The sequence below is a fragment of the Sinocyclocheilus grahami genome, unplaced genomic scaffold, assembly GCF_001515645.1.
Source record: "Sinocyclocheilus grahami isolate Dianchi unplaced genomic scaffold, SAMN03320097.WGS_v1.1 scaffold1565.1, whole genome shotgun sequence".
Lineage (NCBI taxonomy): Eukaryota > Metazoa > Chordata > Actinopteri > Cypriniformes > Cyprinidae > Sinocyclocheilus > Sinocyclocheilus grahami.
The window spans coordinates 9,043-27,002 of record NW_015506744.1 but is presented as its reverse complement, the minus strand read 5'-3'; the positions used below and the strand labels follow the sequence as shown (position 1 = coordinate 27,002).

Genomic DNA, 17,960 nt, shown 5'->3' with positions numbered 1-17,960 from the left:
AGCTGACCCAGTGTATTGTGATTGGCCGAACACCACAAGCACGCGTCGGAAATGTAACGCCCCTTACCATACTCGCGAGCTTCAGCTTTCAAAGTAAATATCAAGACAGTTAATAATGTTGTTAGTTTTACCATCAGTTCAAGCCCGACAGGGCAACAGAGTCGCGTGACAGACACAGTGATGATGCAGTACACAAGCCTGCTGATTTGCTATAATTTCTGACAGGCAGTTCACTCTTCTGTGATGTGACCCTATTCCCCTCACACACACACACACGACGCGTTACTCTGCGCTGCGCAAAACTCAGCATTTGAACAGTCAATAGCAAATACTTAAACTAATAACAAAACATCCTTACAGTCACTGATTCAGAAGCGCCAGATTGTCATAGCAATGTCGGAATTTACTCTTTTTTTTAGAAATAGCCTTTGTGCACAGCCAGTCTTGTACTCTTCTAGGTTAAAAAAACTGTCGTCCATAAAATGTGTTGCACAAATTCGAACATCTGGGCTGTGCTGTTCTGTTGTAAATAAATCTTAACCAATGATTCCTAATTGCATCTACTTCCGGAAGGCCAAATAAAGTGATTTTGCTTTCGCACTGAAACACACAGCTCTCCCTGACATGACTGCATCAACACTACCGCTGTTCCTGAAACCACGCCTTCTTTCTTTGCATGCACATTTGGGCGGCATTATGCTAATATTTCCACATAGTGACGTAGACATGTGGGGGTGTGTTAGAATGAGCCATTTTAGGTAGGCGTGGTTGACTCTTAACTTTTATAAAGAATATCTCTTTGGATTTGAGACTTTAGTCTTTGCAACTTTACAGATCTTCTTTATGCACCAAGAGCTTGTAACACTCCAAAGAGAAAGGAAAACTTGAAATCGCATCATATGACCCCTTTAAGTAAATAATGAGACCCTTTTATTTGTGGGTGAACTACTTGCTTGAAAAATCTAGTTATGTTCTATTGCATACAGTAGATGCTATCAATAGGGTCAGAGTTACATTTGGTGTGAAAGTACGGAGATAATTCACGCCTCTGGCCTAGATATTCAGGGTTACAGAGAAGATGAATTATTGGTTGTGTGTGCTGTTCCGCACTGGCCCTTATTTTTCTTCCATGCCAGCAATTTTGGGGCCAGACACCTATTTTACAAACATAGAGCTCCGGATACACACTGCTCTCGCCCACCTGCAGCTCCCTGCATTCTGTGAACACGCTGGCCGTATTATATTTATACCACTGAATTTGGTTCAATCATTGGTCTAGTCAGGCTGCAGAGCACACATACATATATACACACACAGATAAGGGTGGATTGAGACTTTGGGACACATTTTTGACATTTTTAGAGTCATTTATAAATTTATATTTTTGTTGTAAATAGTATAAACCATTTGCACCATATGGACTGTACCTGAGTTCATTTCTAAGAGTACATTTTTAAGAATTTAAAATTCTTAAAAATCTAAAATTAAAAACAAATAAAATGTCATTGTACAAAAAAAATCTTCAGAAAGATAAAATTAAAAAATTTACTTTGAATTTTATATTCATCAGACAAAACAGCACAACTGTTTTCAACATTGATAACAATTAATAAAATATTTTAAGCACCAATTAAGCATAATATAATGATTTCTGAAGGACAATAAAACTTGAGTAACAGCTACTGAAAAAAAGCTTTGCAGGAAAAATTACATTATTACAAATATATTAAAAGAGAAAAAACTATTTTCAATTATAATATTTCACTATATTTTTACTGAATTTTGATCAAATAAATTCAGCCTTGATGTGCATAAGAGACCTTCAAAAACATTAAAAACCCAAGAGACCCCAAACTTTTCAAAGATAATGTGGATTCCTTTTTCTTGAATTGATCTAAGCAGTCACACATACACATCTAGAGAAAGAGGACATAAAGCAATAGTTCAGCTGTGCTGAAACAAACTGAATAAATCTACACTGGGATGTCATTAGAAAGATAGGATGTTGTCAGTTATACTGACATTGTTGTGCTACTTTGCACTATATAATCGCATATCTCTCTTTGGCTCACTGTGTCTCAAGCTGCTGACAACCACCATCATTTATTGACTGTAAAGTCTCAGCTGACCTCAAGATGCTGACCCTGTCAGAGTGAACCTCTAGAGGTGGACACAGAAGGGAATCTAGTCCCAAACTCTTACACTTGACGATCAATCCAGCACTCTGCCGAATTAAAGATAGAGACACAAAGAATGAATGATCCCTGGGGCCCTGTACAGGAAGAACTTGATTACTACAGAGTCCACCAGACTACCGCAGCTGGGGGTCCCTCGTCTGCAGAGCTTGATTAAGTGGGGAAAGTTTGTCCTGATGTTATGAGGGCTTGAAATTCTTCATGTTATGAAAATTGTTGTCTCTCAGAGCATGTAACGTTTTGTTAATTAGAACTAACATGTCCCTAATGAATAACTATATAAAAATGCTATAGATAAACAGATAACAGATTTCTTTTTTGAAAGCAAACTAATACCCAGACTGACTCGCAATATACATCTCATCTTTCAGGTCTTAAGGGCTCCTTGCAGAGGATGCAGCTGGAATATGTAGATGTGGTCTTCGCCAACCGGCCTGATAGTAACACACCGATGGAGGGTAAGTTTGGTCATTAAAATGAGTGTAGCCAGATCAAAAGTAAAAAAAATTGGGGGTTGGTAAGATTTTTTTGGGTAAGATGTTTTTGAAAGTAGTCTCTTATAGGGATGCACTGAAATGAAAATTCTTGGCCGAAGCCGAAGCCAAACAAAATTAAACACTGGGCCGAAGGCCGAATACCGAACACCGAACATGGTTTTTCAAAATTTTTCCCGCATGCAGGCCTATTTTGCAATTTTTTCACCATTGCATAAATTAAATAGTCAAAATGTGCTTTTTATTGTTTTGTCCTGCTTTTCAAATAAAAAAATCAATTACAAAACAACAATTTAAAAATATTTACTTAACACTGAACATATTTTAAAGGTGACATATCATGAAAATCTGACTTTTCCAGGTTTCAAGTGCTATAATCAGGTCCCCAGTGTATCTATCAACCAAGGAAATGTGAAAAAGATTAACCCAGTAACTTTGTTTTGGTAAGCCTTTTTCTGCAAGCGTCTGAAAAAAAGAACGCTTCAGATTTCGCTCCCTTGGTGACGTGGCAAAGGGATCTCATTATAATATTACCGCCCCTTAATCTGTAAGTTTCCACCCACAGCGCCGTCATTTTGATTTAGCAAGCAACAGTGTACCAGCTCTAATGCCATGGCGAAAGTTTGAGCAAAACATGCTAACTGTTCTATCTTTGGCTGCACAGACGAGCACAGAACACTATTTAGAGTCCCAGCCTCAGAGGAGACAAGAGAGCAGTGGATTTATAGATTTATGTACTGCTGCTGCCACACAGATCTAAAATAAACATGCAATTTATTTCCCAGAAGTTTACCTTCACAGACATAACCAACTGTTTTTGTAACTTGTGTGTGTATTTAACATAAACTGTGTGTGTGAATAAGAACGTAGTTTAGTACTCACATGCTGTGACAGCAGCTTTCTCTCTGTGTGCTTCAGATGTGTGCACTCAGAAAACCGTATATCAGAAGTTTAAACTCATATGGTATAAAACACATGACTTCAGTGCGATAAACATGATAATCAGAACCATAACCGATGTTTTTAACAGGTACGAGCTGTAAAGGCGCAGCTTTATTCTGGAAAAGAGGCCGGGGAGCAGCAGCTAATTTGCATTTAAAGAAACAGGCACGAAAAACAGCCTGTTTCTGCTTCCACTCAAAATAGGCATTTTCAAAATGTTATAATAAATGTTCTGTGGAGTATTTTGAGTTGAAACTTCACAGACACATTCTGGGGACACCAGAGACTTATATTACATATTGTAAAAAAGGGCATAATATGTCTCTTTTAACATTCTAGCTGACATTATACCAACAAAGCACAATTTAACTTAAAAATAATAAGTTAGTAAAATAATATTTTTTGGCCATTTTTGAGACTTGAATCAGGCATGTATTTTTTCACTGTACAAATAAAGGCAGTCTTGCTGAGCAGAAGATAATTCTTTTAAAACAGAATATATTACAGATCCCAATTTGAACACTATGTGTGAATGTTAAATGTATTAATAGAGCTAGTCAAACAGTGCTGCACTTATTTGATCACAACATCCAGTAAAACAGTAATATTGTGAAATATTATTACAGTTTAAAATAAATGTTTTCCTTTTTCAGTGTATTTTAAAATGTAATTTTTATTCATGCAATGGCAAAGAAGTCTCCATTTCTCCATTTACATGATCCTTCAGAAATACTTATAATTCTATACTGCTCAAGATTTTCTTATATGTGACCCTGGACCACAAAAACCGTCTTAAGTCGCTTGGGTATATTTTTATCAATAGCCAAAAAACATTGTATGGGTCAAAATTTTCGATTTTTCTTTTATGACAAAAATCATTTGGATATTAAATAAAGAAATATTTTGTAAATTTGCTACTGTAAATATATCAAAACTTTATTTTTTAATTAGTAATATGCATTGCTAAGAACTTCATTTGGATAACTTTAAATGCGATTTTCTCTTTATTTTGATTTTTTTGCATCCTCAGATTCCAGATTTTCAAATAGTTGCATCTCGGCCAAATATTGTCCTATCCTAACAAACCATACATCAATGGAAAGCTTATTTATTCATCTTTTAGATGATGTATAAATCTCAATTTCATAAAATTGACCCTTATGACTGGTTTTGTGGTCCAGGGTCACATTTTATTAATGTTTATTAATAACAGTTGTGCTGCTTAATATGTATAAAATACAAATGCTTAATATGTATAATATATAAAAACAGAATACTTTGATGAATAGAAAGTGCAAAAACATCATTTATTTGAAATATAAATATTTTATTATTAATGTCTTCAGTAGCTGGGTTTCCATCCAAAGTCGCGAATTTAACTTATGCGCAAAATTGGAATATCTCATAAAACATTTGCGAATAAGCACCGTTTCCATCCAAGTCAAAAAAAAAAAACTTCACTTCTTGATAAACTGGCATTAAATATCACTAAGATAAGTAGGAAAAGCCACTGAATATAATCATTTTCATATATAATAAAATACTTGCGCCTCAGAACGTGCAAATGAAACACAATAAATGCAGTCATTGCTTTTGGAGGTGGATGCCTGCTGTTTGGGAATGCAGTCAAGACAGTTCTGTGAGGCAATTGTACAGAAATACTTTGACGACAGACTTTGGTCGGGCATTTAAGAATGTCCATAACAACATTTAAGAAGCTGTGCAATGAGATCGGTCCACTGGCTAGTCAATTTATATGTCCCATCACGCAAAGTCACATGACTTTTTGATGCACATGGAGGAATTTATTCGGTAAATGCATTTCCATGTCCCATTATTCACATTAACTCTTCACAATTTACAAGTAAATAAAGTAAAAAAACACCTAAAGCGAGCGTAAAAAAAATGCAAATTAAGGGATTTTTTTATTTTAATTTGGCGATTCCATCACTCATTTCTGATGCAATACTTCAAAATGTGCATAAGAAAAGGGTAATGGAAACATGGCTAGTGTCATTTTTGATCAATTTAATGTATTCCTGCTGAATAAAAGTATTATTGAACAAAAAATAAATAAAAACCCCAAACTTTTGAACGGTAGTGCATGAAAAGTGTTTGGGGTATATTTTTAAGACTTTAGTAGACTTTGGTAGGTTTAGTCATTCATACAAGTTTCCTCTTAAAGGAATTTACTTGACCTTCAACAAAGCACTTTGGGACACTCTCTGGAAAATGTGGAGAAGTTAGCGATGACAATACTGCTTCAAAAGCCATATACAAAAAAAGTGTGTGTGAGTGTGTCCGACTAAAAGGGTTGGTGTCCTGCAGGCACATCCATCTAAGTTCTCTGAAAGATGTATTCATGACAACAGGGCTACAATTAAGTGCAGTCCTCGGGGTGCCATCATGGTAAAAATGCTTAATAACCAGACTTCTTACTTCTGCCCAAAGTACACAATGGCACAAAGGCTACCATGCTGCAGTTAAAAGCTCTGTGCTGCCCAAAGCTTCAAGTGCAGTTAGCCTGAAAATCTAATCTACTGTTTAATAATGTGTTTTTGGTACAAACCACAGGATAGCAAAATCTCTTGAACACTGTAAGCCAGGTACAACATGTGAGGTAGAGACAGAGAGAAACAAATTCACCAAAAGTGATTTGGAGAAAATGTGAGGATAGTTCATTAAAATTAGTATCTGCTACTGGTGCCATTTTTTTAATTGAGAGGTTTATTCTCAGAAGAGCAAAATGAGAAGAAAGATAAGTGAGCCAGCCTCTTTGACCTTCAGTACTCATGAAGAAATTACCAGCTGTTGCAACAACAGCTTCTCTCTTTCGTTTATCCATCCTATTAAGTCCAGACATATGCTTAAACACACGCAAAGAAGAGAGAAGAACAGATAGTAATAGAGGAAGACAGAGAATATGAAAGACAGAACAAGAGCGATCAGCTTCAAAATAGTTTTTCTGCTGATCAATAACAAAGAGTAAAGCCAGAATAGATGCAAATACATTGCAAGTATCGTAGTCTATAGGCTACTTGATTTGCATTCTTGATTTACTGATGCGGCAACAACAGTTTAATTCGTTTTAACCTACATGCTCAACAAAATTGTTTTTAAACAGTTGCACTACAATAACAGTATTTGATCTAAAAGAGAAAACTGACCAAAGAATTGGAATAAACATGAATTTGCACTAACCCCCCTACAGTGCCTCTAGTGGCAGTGCTGAAGCACAACACATTCACCTGCAATGAGAAGATGCAGTGTCTTATCAATTACATTGACCCTGCATTGCTAGAAACATTTTAGTGGAGATTGTAGTAGTGGAGTAGATTGTTTGTTTTTACATTTTGGATTTATTATTATTTGTTATGTGTTGAATTTAAGTTTTTAAAAAGATATTGCAGAGTGTGACGTTATATCACGACCGGTGCATCATCCAAATAAATTTTGCATGCTCAAAGTGTAGTGTGACCACAACATTAACCATAGAGGAATTCAAGCCAGTTTATGCTTTTATAGCTTTTAAAGATGCTAGGCTTTTTTAAATACCTTGCGTAAAATGTCCAATACTACCTGGCTGATATCACTGTAATAGGTGTCCTGAGAATTTGTAATGTATGTGTGACAGCCCTAAACTCTGTAAGCAGCAAAAAAGTCACTCTTTAGCCAATCAGAAACACTCTCTGACTGTGAATCATTTTATGCAGGCTTGTTGCGTCCGAAATCATATACTGTATGAGTAGGTACTACCTGTAAATTTAATGAGGACTTCTTCTGTGACCATTAAAAAACGATGCTCTATTAGTATAGATGTGTATCAAATTAATGAAATACGTAGACACAACACCAACACGTTGCCATTGTCATGTGACTTAAGCCCACAGTATACTTCAGTTTTGACAGCCGAACTCATAGCCTTTCAGTTAGTATACTCCATTTGATAGCATGCATGAACACATGTGCTCGACACATGTGCAATAAAAAGTTTCATCCTTGTTTTGTGTCTGGGTCTGAGTATGTTGTTGTTCCGTCTCATCGGTTTCTTTTTTAACTGTGAAACTATAGGCCTGGGCACTATAAGTGCAAAAAAGCCTTGTGCAAGCTAAGTGTATGTTGTAGAAAAATCGGACTGCAGGCATACAGTGCGGACATACCATGCTGTTGATAAAAATGTGCATCACTCGCACTGTATACAAACACAGACGTATACTGTGGGCTTTGCGCTGTCAGTTGCATCATTTCTCTGCCATTCGCAACTCCTCCACTGTGAATTTGTCATACTACTCTTTCCATATAGCTACTGTCTTTCAATATATGCATATTCGGATACAGTTCAGGTTTGCTGATGTGTCTGTGGAGGATGGAGTTTGGAGTTAGCAAGTTAGCATGGCTGAAATAGCTTACCTATAGCACCATGTAAAGCCAAAAAGGAGATTTTCAAAAGATTTTCATATTCGCTCTTTTCGTGGGCTCAATCAATATTCTCTTGTTAGAGGCGGATCAGCATGGCCCTCTGGTAATGTATGTACCATTTAGAGCTGTTCTGTTTTGTAGCATTCAGGGCTTAGTAATATTTCAAAGCTTTGCGCTGGATGCCAAGGTCACCCTGACTCAGCCATTTGTTCCAGACTTCTCTACTTTAACAAGCTTTTCAGCTTTGACTCCATCACTACTTACTCAGACTCATGAAATCCAACACAGTTCCTGCCAACCGTCAATCCTTGATTGATTTTTAAGTGCTACTACCCTATACTGTTTTTACATTTTCCCCAAACAAAAGATGTAAAAACGATTATTTGTTACAAACACAAGGTTAATGACAACCTTACCAGTTCACTTCACCCATTGAGTCTGCCTATTAAACCCTAAATTGAGTCCATTTGCTGAAAGAATATTAAATGAGTGTTCATTCAGTGCCTTGTTAGAAATCCTACAAAATCACTTTATGATGTCTGTCATCTGAAATATGTTTTAATATATAACTGTAAGAAGCTATAGAACTTGAAATGACCATAATGCAGTTTCTTACAGGGGTGCAAAATGAATCTGCTCCTGCCCTGATTGTAAAGCAAAATGTGATTGGCTATAGCAAGAACATGCTACGATTGGTCAGCGAGATGTGGCTGCTATTTGATTGGCTTGAGTAGACGCTGAGGTCCATGCATTTGTGGGTTTGTCAGCATCTTGACGCCAGAAATATTTCAGCGATCCACAAATGTACAGAAAGCCATTCACAAATGTACGGGGAACGATCCACAAATGCATGCAGCGATTCTACAAATGCACAGGACCTTATTCACAAAGGAATGCCAGGCAAAGTTGTCAGATATTTGTGAATGTGTTTTTTATTCTCATTTTATTTATTTGTGAATTTAATTCATGTTTGTGAAATGCTAAGATTTTTTTTTTGTGGATCTCATTCTGTTTATTTGTCAATATGTTATATTTTTTGTTAATCTTCTTTACATTTATTTGTGGATTATAATATATTTATTTGGAATTATGCAACAACTCTATCTCCATACTCTAGCTACATTTTTGATAAACTCCAAAAATGTACATGCAATTCACTGCAGTTTCCATCTTAAATTATCTCTGTTGTTTTATTCCTTTAAAAACAAATTATTATTACAGGGGAAGATTATTCATTAACAAAAACATATTTTCACACAGTTCCTTGCATAATACTATGTTATGACCTCAACACTTCAACTAACATTTTTAACTGACAATTGCATCACATAACCAGTTACTTTTCTGACATAGTAAACTTGCTCGGTAGCTCACCTGGTACAGCACTGAACTTGTGAAACATGAGTCATAACACTCAATAGAAGAGCTCAAAGACTTAAAGAAGCAAGCTAAAATGGCATGGTTGCTGTAATAAATCTCACGTTTGCTTTTGTTAACATTATATGTCAAGTCAAGTCACCTTTATTTATATAGCGCTTTTAACAATACAGATTGTGTCAAAGCAACTGAATAGCATTAATTAAGAAAATAGTGTGTCAATAATGCAAAATGACAATAGTAAACACTCATTTTTCAGTTAAAGACAGTTCATCATTCAATTCAGTGATGTCATCATCCAGCTCAGTTCAGTTTAAATAGTATCTTTGCAATCATTTGCAATCAAGTCAACGATATCGCGGGAAATGAAGTGTCCCCAACTAAGCAAGCCAGAGGCAACAGCAGCAAGGAACCAAAACTCCATCGGTGACAGAATGGAGAAAAAACCTTGGGAGAAACCAGGCTCAGTCGAGGGGCCAGTTCTTCTCTGACCAGACGAAACCAGCAGTTCAATTCAAGGCTGCAGCAATGTCACATTGTGCAGAGGACTCATCTGGTTCCTGTGGTCTTGTCCCGGTGGTCGTCTGAGACAAGGTCTTTACAGGGGATTTGTATCTGGGGCTCATCTAGTTGTCCTGGTCTCCGCTGTCTTTCAGGGCTGTGGAGGTCCTTTCTAGGTGCTGATCCACATTATATGTTAGGTTTAGGTAGGGTTTAGTGAAGGTGGTATGTTGTTTTCAAATGTGATAAAGCATTAACCTTTTCCTCTCACTCACCACACATTCTATTTTGAAAGTGCCTCGAAAATTGCAAGCCTAGACTCCTTAATCATTTCTGGTACTTATCTTTAAACATGGGACAGATGTGGATGCCTCTCTCTCTCTCGCTGTCTGTCTCATAGGTATGGGCAGGCAGATCACTATGCAGTGCTTTTCTGCTGCATTGACGTGAAAAGTGTCCAGAGTTTAGCGCTTCTCACTGTGTGCAGTGCATATTAAAGTTCCTCAGTGGCTCTGCAGTCCCCTGACTCTCTCGGCCTTGCTTTCTCGCGTTTTGTTTCTTACCTGATTACAATTTCATCAGCAGGGTAAAGGCTGAAGGGAATATAAAGTTACACTGTACTTTATCATTCCTTTTTGTTCCTCATGAGTGCACTTATTGAATTAAGTGAAACCACACAAAAGTACGTCAAGCTGAACATAATCCACCCAAGCTGAGACACACAGTGAATGAAACTATATTGTACAATACCAGATTAAAGGCCCCCTGAAATGCTTAGAAACACTCAGCATTACTCTATGTGTTGACGTCATTTTAACTGAAACAGGAAGACAGGGCGGGACATATCAAGCAGCTTCAACGTCTATTTTATAGTGTAGGGGCGGGCACTTCGGATTCTAGAGAGCATTTGATTGGACAGAAAGTTTGATGAGAAGCTGAAGTACGATGTGATGTCAAAAAGACGGACTTTGACTTTGAATGCTTATATCTTCTAAATGCGAATTTTGTCACTGTTTTGGAGCACACTGCCTTGTAGATAACCTTAAGACTAACATATTGATACTAACACCCCAAAAACTGTAATTTTGATTTCATGGGGACTTTAGTGGCGCTTTTCGACTGCATGGTACGGCACGGTACGGCTCGGTACGGTTCACTTTTGGGGGGTTTTCCACTGGGTACTTTTTTTAGTACCACTTCGGTTGGGGTTCCAAGTGAACCGTACCATTACCAAAACGTGACGTGTAAACTCTGCTGATCACGGATTGGCTGGAGAGAATCGTCATTACCTGCGTCACCGAACTTGCGACACAAACACAAAAAAACGCTAGATTTAAATCAGCACAGCCAGCGAAGGATCAAACGCAACTGTTTTGAATGAGCGCACCTTTTTTTTAACAACCAAAAAGTTTTGTTGTCTGTTGTGGAAGAACAGACGTTCCTCTCGTTGATAGCAGAGGAGCGGATCCAGCGAGAGCTTGATGGGGCGACGCGGAATGAACAATTTTTTTTAGGAGTCGCGGCAGTAGAGGCGGCGCGACTATAACGACATATGAATAATCCCGCCCACTCTAAAGCAGTACTGAACTGCAGTGGAAACGCAAAACATGCCGAGCCGAACCATGCCGTGCCGAGCCGTACCGAGCCGAGTCGTACCACGCAGTGGAAAAGCACCATAAGTCACCACCTGAAGTCTAAGATGGCACACATTTTCTGTAAAAAAAAAAAATCTGTAGAAGTTACTGGATATTTTCTGCATGAATGCATACAAAATATGGGAAAACACCAATACTGAAAATTCCTTCATATTAACACAGTATATATATTTATTTTTATGGACTTTAAACTTAACTTAACAAAATTCTAGTTAGTTGACATGCAGTTGCAAATTTACTTATAATTAGTAGAATGTCTAAAGTGGACTTTCAAAATAAAGTGTAACTAAAATCTACTTTAATTGAATTTCTACTGAGCTTTGTATGTAATGTTTTTAACTATATTTGTTATTACACATTTATAATGATAAAGCAGTTTACTACATTTAAAATATAAACATTTTAAAGGTAATATTGAATAACAACACACTACAGTTAAAACTATAATCAAGTATTTAATATGTGATTTAGTATGTTAGTCTACATCAAAGTAAGTACTTCTTTAAAGCATGAGAAAAGATGATTAAAACAATGATTACAAATGTACTGTAAAATAAATATTTTAATTTAAAAGTGTGTTACGAAACAGTCATGAAAGTGTACACAGACATGAAAGTGCAATTAAGTGGTCTTTTATTTCATTAAAATTATATTTTCTGCAAATGTTTTTTTATAAATACTGTTAAGATTTGAAGTACACTACAGGTGCACATTCAATAAAATTATATTTGCTTCTTTTTTACAAGTGTAATAACATAATTTGAAAATCTTCTCTGCAGAAATTGTCAGAGCCATGACCTACGTGATAAACCAAGGCATGTCCATGTACTGGGGGACCTCACGATGGACAGCTATGGAAATAATGGTAAGTAACATTTTTCTAAACAACATTTGTCATGCAAAACTTTTAACATGTCACCCTGCAGGGCACAGCATTTCAAGAGAATTCAAGTGTATCACTTACATGAGATGAGAGTATTACTGATCACTGATGATTAAATCTATAGGACTGAATTCAGGAGCAAACAGTGTTTGCAGAGATAACAAAATGCCCTCTTGTATCTCAGCTCCTCGATAGTGTACTGTATATTGGCCACCTCACATATTTTTAGCCCTTTGACTGAAGCCAGTGTTTTGCAGTACTGTATGTTGCTGTAATTGCAGTGTAGCACAAAGCAAGTTGGCCCAAACTGATATGTTGTAATTAAGCACTGACATTATTAATTCATGGGTGATAAATGGAGGCTTGATCAGGGTTTTTACAGAGAGGACACACACTGATGAGCTGTAATTTGTGTGACTGTAAAAATACCATGTTCTGGTGTCACCTCAGATCTATTCCACGGAAACATACTCCCTCAAATAGGACATGTGTTCACAGTCTGTAATGAGCTCTGTACATGCATATGCAAACAAGGAGTCGATGGGTTTGTCAGCAATCATATGATATACTATAGACTGTATAGGGGAAACCAGGACTAGCTGTCAATTTTATTACAGTCAGTATTTCTCAGGGTGCACATACCTAAAGACCTGACTACAGAAAAGCTATTGAACAGTTCCACCATTATTACATAGGAAAAATTATATATATATATATATATATAATTAAATTATATTATATTATATTATTCAAAAATTTGTTTAGTAATGTTTTTTTTAATAATTCATACTTTTATTTAGCAAGGATGCATTAAATTGCTCAAAAGTGGCAGTAAATACATTTATAATATTACAAAATATTTCTGTTTCAAGTAATTGCTGTACTGAATTTTCTGTTCATCAAAGAATAATGAAAAAAATGGATCACAGTCTCCACAAAAATATTAATCACAGTTGTTTTCAACAATGTCAGTATATTAAAATGATTTCTGAAGGATCTGAAAGAAATTCAGCTTTGCCATCACAGTTATAGTTGCTATCACAGTTATTGTTATTATGTTGGCTTGAGAAAGCCAACTTACTGAAATGCTAGTTAAGCTACTGCTTCTTCTGAGACTAAATTAGGACTGTATCTCCTCCAAGAGTTTTCAAGCTACAACCACCAAACTCAGGTCAGACCTTCAGACTGGTCTGACTCGGTGTGCTATATCTTTTCTGACTGATCGGACTTACGATTTTCGTTAAACGTTTTCGTTAAATTTTTCATTAAACTACGAAAAGTCCCATAGACTTTCAATTAGGGGGTCAAAACTTTTGTACAGTAAGACTTATAGACTGATGTCTATCACTAGCAAAGCTTAATGACTATCCTAGTAAAACTTGCTAAATCTTGCTAAAAAATGCTAGCAACATGCTAATCATGCTAAAAACATGCTAGCAGCATGCTAATCATGCTAAATCATGCTAGCAACATGCTAGCAACGCCTGTCTAATCTATCTAAACTTTCAAACTTCAAGCTTTTACAACTGCTTCAAACTTTCAGGCTAGGCTTTCTCAAGCCAACTTAAAAACATTTTTTTGATCATATAAATGCAGCTTTGGTGAGCATGAGACTTGACTTCTTTTAAAAGCATCTTGCCAACTAAAATATTTGAACAGTACTGTTTATGAGAACACATTTTAACCTTTCAGTCTTGCCTGAATGTGGTCTTATTGTTCCCTTTCTACCTATCAGCGATAATAAAAATGTGAAATTTTAGATTGAAGAATAGTAATAAGTATTTGAAACTGACATAAGCTCACGCTGAGAAAACAAGCATTTCTGTAAATATTTTAAACTAAACCAGCAAGTATAATATCTGCAATACCTGCTAATCTGATGGTCCACTAGATAAGTTAAGAAAGAATGTGTAGATAATATGTTGAAATTCTAGATATTACAAATATATTGTACACACTGTATATATTTTGATATGAAAGTGTAATGTAATTTTTATCCTCTCTTTCTAGGAAGCATATTCTGTAGCAAGGCAGTTTAACCTGATTCCTCCAGTGTGTGAGCAGGCTGAGTATCATCTCTTCCAGAGGGAGAAGGTCGAGGTGCAGCTGCCTGAGCTCTACCATAAGATAGGCAGGTGTCAATCAATCAGCATTTACTCACTCAATCTCAGTGAATATGATACTGTCAAATTTAGAGAATTCATCAGTGAGAGCATGCAGCAGCTGCTCATATAGTTCATAAATATTACCTTGATTCTGTGGGGGACTGTAGGTGTGGGCGCCATGACATGGTCACCTTTGGCATGTGGGATCATCACTGGAAAGTATGAAAATGGTATCCCAGAATCCTCCAGGGCAGCTATGAAGGTACCCAGAGTTAAAGACAAACTTAATTATAAATTGCTAGAATTTTCTAGAAACCTGCTGCTGCATATACATGATGACAAATCAAATATGTATTTTTTGTGCTTCTTCCTATCTGACTCAACTCATCTACTTTTCTTGTCTTTTTGTCTTGAAGTCATACCAGTGGCTGAAAGACAAGATAGTCAGTGAGGATGGACGAAAGCAGCAGGCAAAGCTGAAAGAACTCAGTCATATTGCTGAGAAGCTGGGCTGCACTTTGCCTCAGCTCGCTGTTGGTAAGACTTCTCCTATCAACACTAGTGGAGCTGCCAGTTCATGTAGACTTTTGAGCAGAGCAGAGCTCATGCAGGTTTTGGTTCTTGTTCTTAAAGCAGCACTATGTAACTTTTTCTGTGTTCAAAATGTGCAAAATGTATATAATGAGCGAGTACATCATGAATTCATCTTCCAAACCGCGTTTTTGTCTTATTCCGAATCACTACGGTACACTTACATTAAGTACTTATATTTGGACTATTGTAGCCTGGTCGGGTTGTCACCGCTGCGGAGTAACACATACCTGCGTGAATCGCCATAGACATAAACTTAGAGAAGTAGCTCTGGTTGGAATGTTCTTCCGCGGGATGTGTGCAGTTCTGTTTATTAACCGCTAGAGCGCCAAAAGTTACATAGTGCTACTTTAAAGGGGTCATATGATGCGTTTTCAAGTTTTCCTTTCTCTTTGGAGTGTTACAAGCTGATTGTGCATAGATAAGATCCCTGAAGTTGCAAAGACTAAAGTCTCAAAACCAAAGAGATATTCTTTATCAAAGTTAAGACTCTGCCACGCCCCCCCTAAAATGGCTCGTTCTAACACGCCCCCACATATCTACCTCACTATGTGGAAATATTTGCATAATGCCACCCAAATGTTCATGCAAAGAAAGAAGGCGTGGTTTCAGTAACCGCAGTTAGTGTTGAAACAGCATGTCAGGGAGACGCTGTTCAGCTACTGTTTTGTTATTAGCTTAAGTATTTGCTATTGACTGTTCAAATGCGGAGTTTTGCGCATCGTGTGTGTGTGTGTGTGCGCGCACGTGTGTGTGAGAGAGAGAACGAGAGAGACCAGCTTCATCACTCCTGTCTGTCACGCGACTCCGTTCCCCTTTCGGGCTTGAACTGATGGTAAAACTAATTACATTATTTACTGTCTTTACATTTATTTTGAAAGATGAAGCTGGCGATTATGGTAAGGGGAGTTACATTTCTGACGAGTGCTTGCGGTGTTCGGCCAATCACAATGCACTGGGTCAGCTGGCCAATCAGAGATGACTGCGCTTGTCGGAAGGAGGGACTTTGTAGAAAACGAAGCGTTTGAGAGAGGCGGGGCATAGAGGACCAACATTGATGTACAGTATTTGAAAAATAATGTGTTTTTTGAACATTAAAGCATGTCAACATATTCTGTTACACCAAATACACAAAATAATGATCTTTTAAAAAGTATCATATGACCCCTTTAAATTATTGCTGAGAGGTGTTGTAAAACATTTGCTACACTGACACAATCAAGGTTTAATATAGATTTAATATTTAACATAGACAAAAACATGACAAAATCTTACCAACTCAAACTTTTAAACAGTTGTGTTTATATAATACTCAGAATTCATGAGATGTACTTTTGAATTCCTCAAAGTCAAAAATACAAAAAAAAGTGTGCACATCCCAAAAAAAACCCAAGGCTCAGGTGCAGGACAAAAATAAGATAAATGCCAACAAAACAAAAAAATGACCAAACACAACTTACTTTTAGTTCTATTTTGCCACCTAATGTCCAAAAATTGTAATCTGCTGAGAAGATTGTTTTAAAGACTTCTTTTGTCACTTTTTCTCTCCAGCCTGGTGTCTGCGGAATGAGGGAGTGAGCTCTGTACTATTAGGAACTTCAAATGCAGAGCAGCTAACTGAAAACCTGGGAGCCATACAGGTGAGGAAATGAATCTCTTGATTTTCTATGCATCGATTCATTTTTTCAGAAGTTCCCTGACTGATTTTTTGCACATTCAGTTTCTTCCAAAGATGACATCCCACGTGGTCTCAGACATTGATCATATACTTGGGAACAGGCCATACAGTAAGAAGGACTATCGGTCCTAGAGGCTCTGGACACAGGCTCAGGGTGAAGAAAGATATGTATGTAGCAGTGTTCATGCCACCAGTGGGTCCTGTTCTGAATCAGTTTTCATCATCGGTCTGACTTCTCTCTGAAGCACTTAGAGTGCCGTCCTCCATAACCTGTACCTGCATCCCCTCTGTTTCTGCTAGTGTGCCTTTGCACGCAAACACAACTGCAAGAATCCCCTCGATTGGTGTCCAGGTGTCACCTTGTCATGGCACCTTGCAGGAGAGCTTCACTCACAAATGTGATCTATGAACCTTATAAACACCCGTTCTTGGCCTCTGCTCTGAAAACCATCAGCCACCATGATGTCTGGCTGTATTAGCACACAGAATGGAGGAACAGAGCATATCGCCCTCTTGTGTTTAAACGAAGCAACTGCAAACCTGTTTCACAGACTGTAGAATACAGACGCAGTGGAGCAATGTGCATTCACAAAGATTCAAGCTGTTTTGCCTGTGCAAGAATGCCTGTATTGATATTGTATGAGGGATATTTTAAAGAGATTATGCGTGTTTGCTTTATAATGTGAGCCACAGGTACATGTGGTAGAAAATAAATAAATGCACACATCTAAACTATAGGAAATTACTTGAACGAGGGTAGCATAAAACTATGAATACATGCTTACTGAACATGCAACTGTATTATAAACTGACCTCAATACGCACTGCAGTATAAATATACAGTATTAGAGTTGATCTGACATGCATAAAGTATATTATGCCAGCACACTAATGCATTTGTGGTAATGTTTGATTATAAATGAGCGACTTGGTTTTTCTTTTAGTAACAGTATGGAAGATATTTAGAGGAAAACAACTTAAAGCGATACCCTTGTGAAAAAGAAGTGTGCTTAATTGTATTGAATGCGCACCTTTAGTGTACTTCAAATTTGCAAAGTATATTTAAAAAAAAACTGTACTTCTAGATAACATAATATTAATGAAGGCCACGCAAGTGACC

The 17,960-nt window shown here is 37.1% G+C and overlaps 1 protein-coding gene across 1 annotated transcript in view; it reads left to right on the top strand.

The window, feature by feature from the left end:
* The window catches only part of LOC107571209 (voltage-gated potassium channel subunit beta-1), a 142,886-nt gene extending 125,856 nt beyond the window's left edge, over positions 1-17,030 (top strand). Inside the window, exons 8-14 of the mRNA XM_016257509.1 lie at positions 2,567-2,653; positions 12,363-12,448; positions 14,477-14,597; positions 14,739-14,833; positions 14,988-15,108; positions 16,714-16,802; positions 16,883-17,030. Coding sequence (XP_016112995.1) covers positions 2,567-2,653; positions 12,363-12,448; positions 14,477-14,597; positions 14,739-14,833; positions 14,988-15,108; positions 16,714-16,802; positions 16,883-16,972 — 689 coding nt within the window. The 3' untranslated portion in view covers positions 16,973-17,030. The remainder of the gene's footprint in view (positions 1-2,566; positions 2,654-12,362; positions 12,449-14,476; positions 14,598-14,738; positions 14,834-14,987; positions 15,109-16,713; positions 16,803-16,882) is intronic.
* Positions 17,031-17,960: the final 930 nt, after the last annotated feature.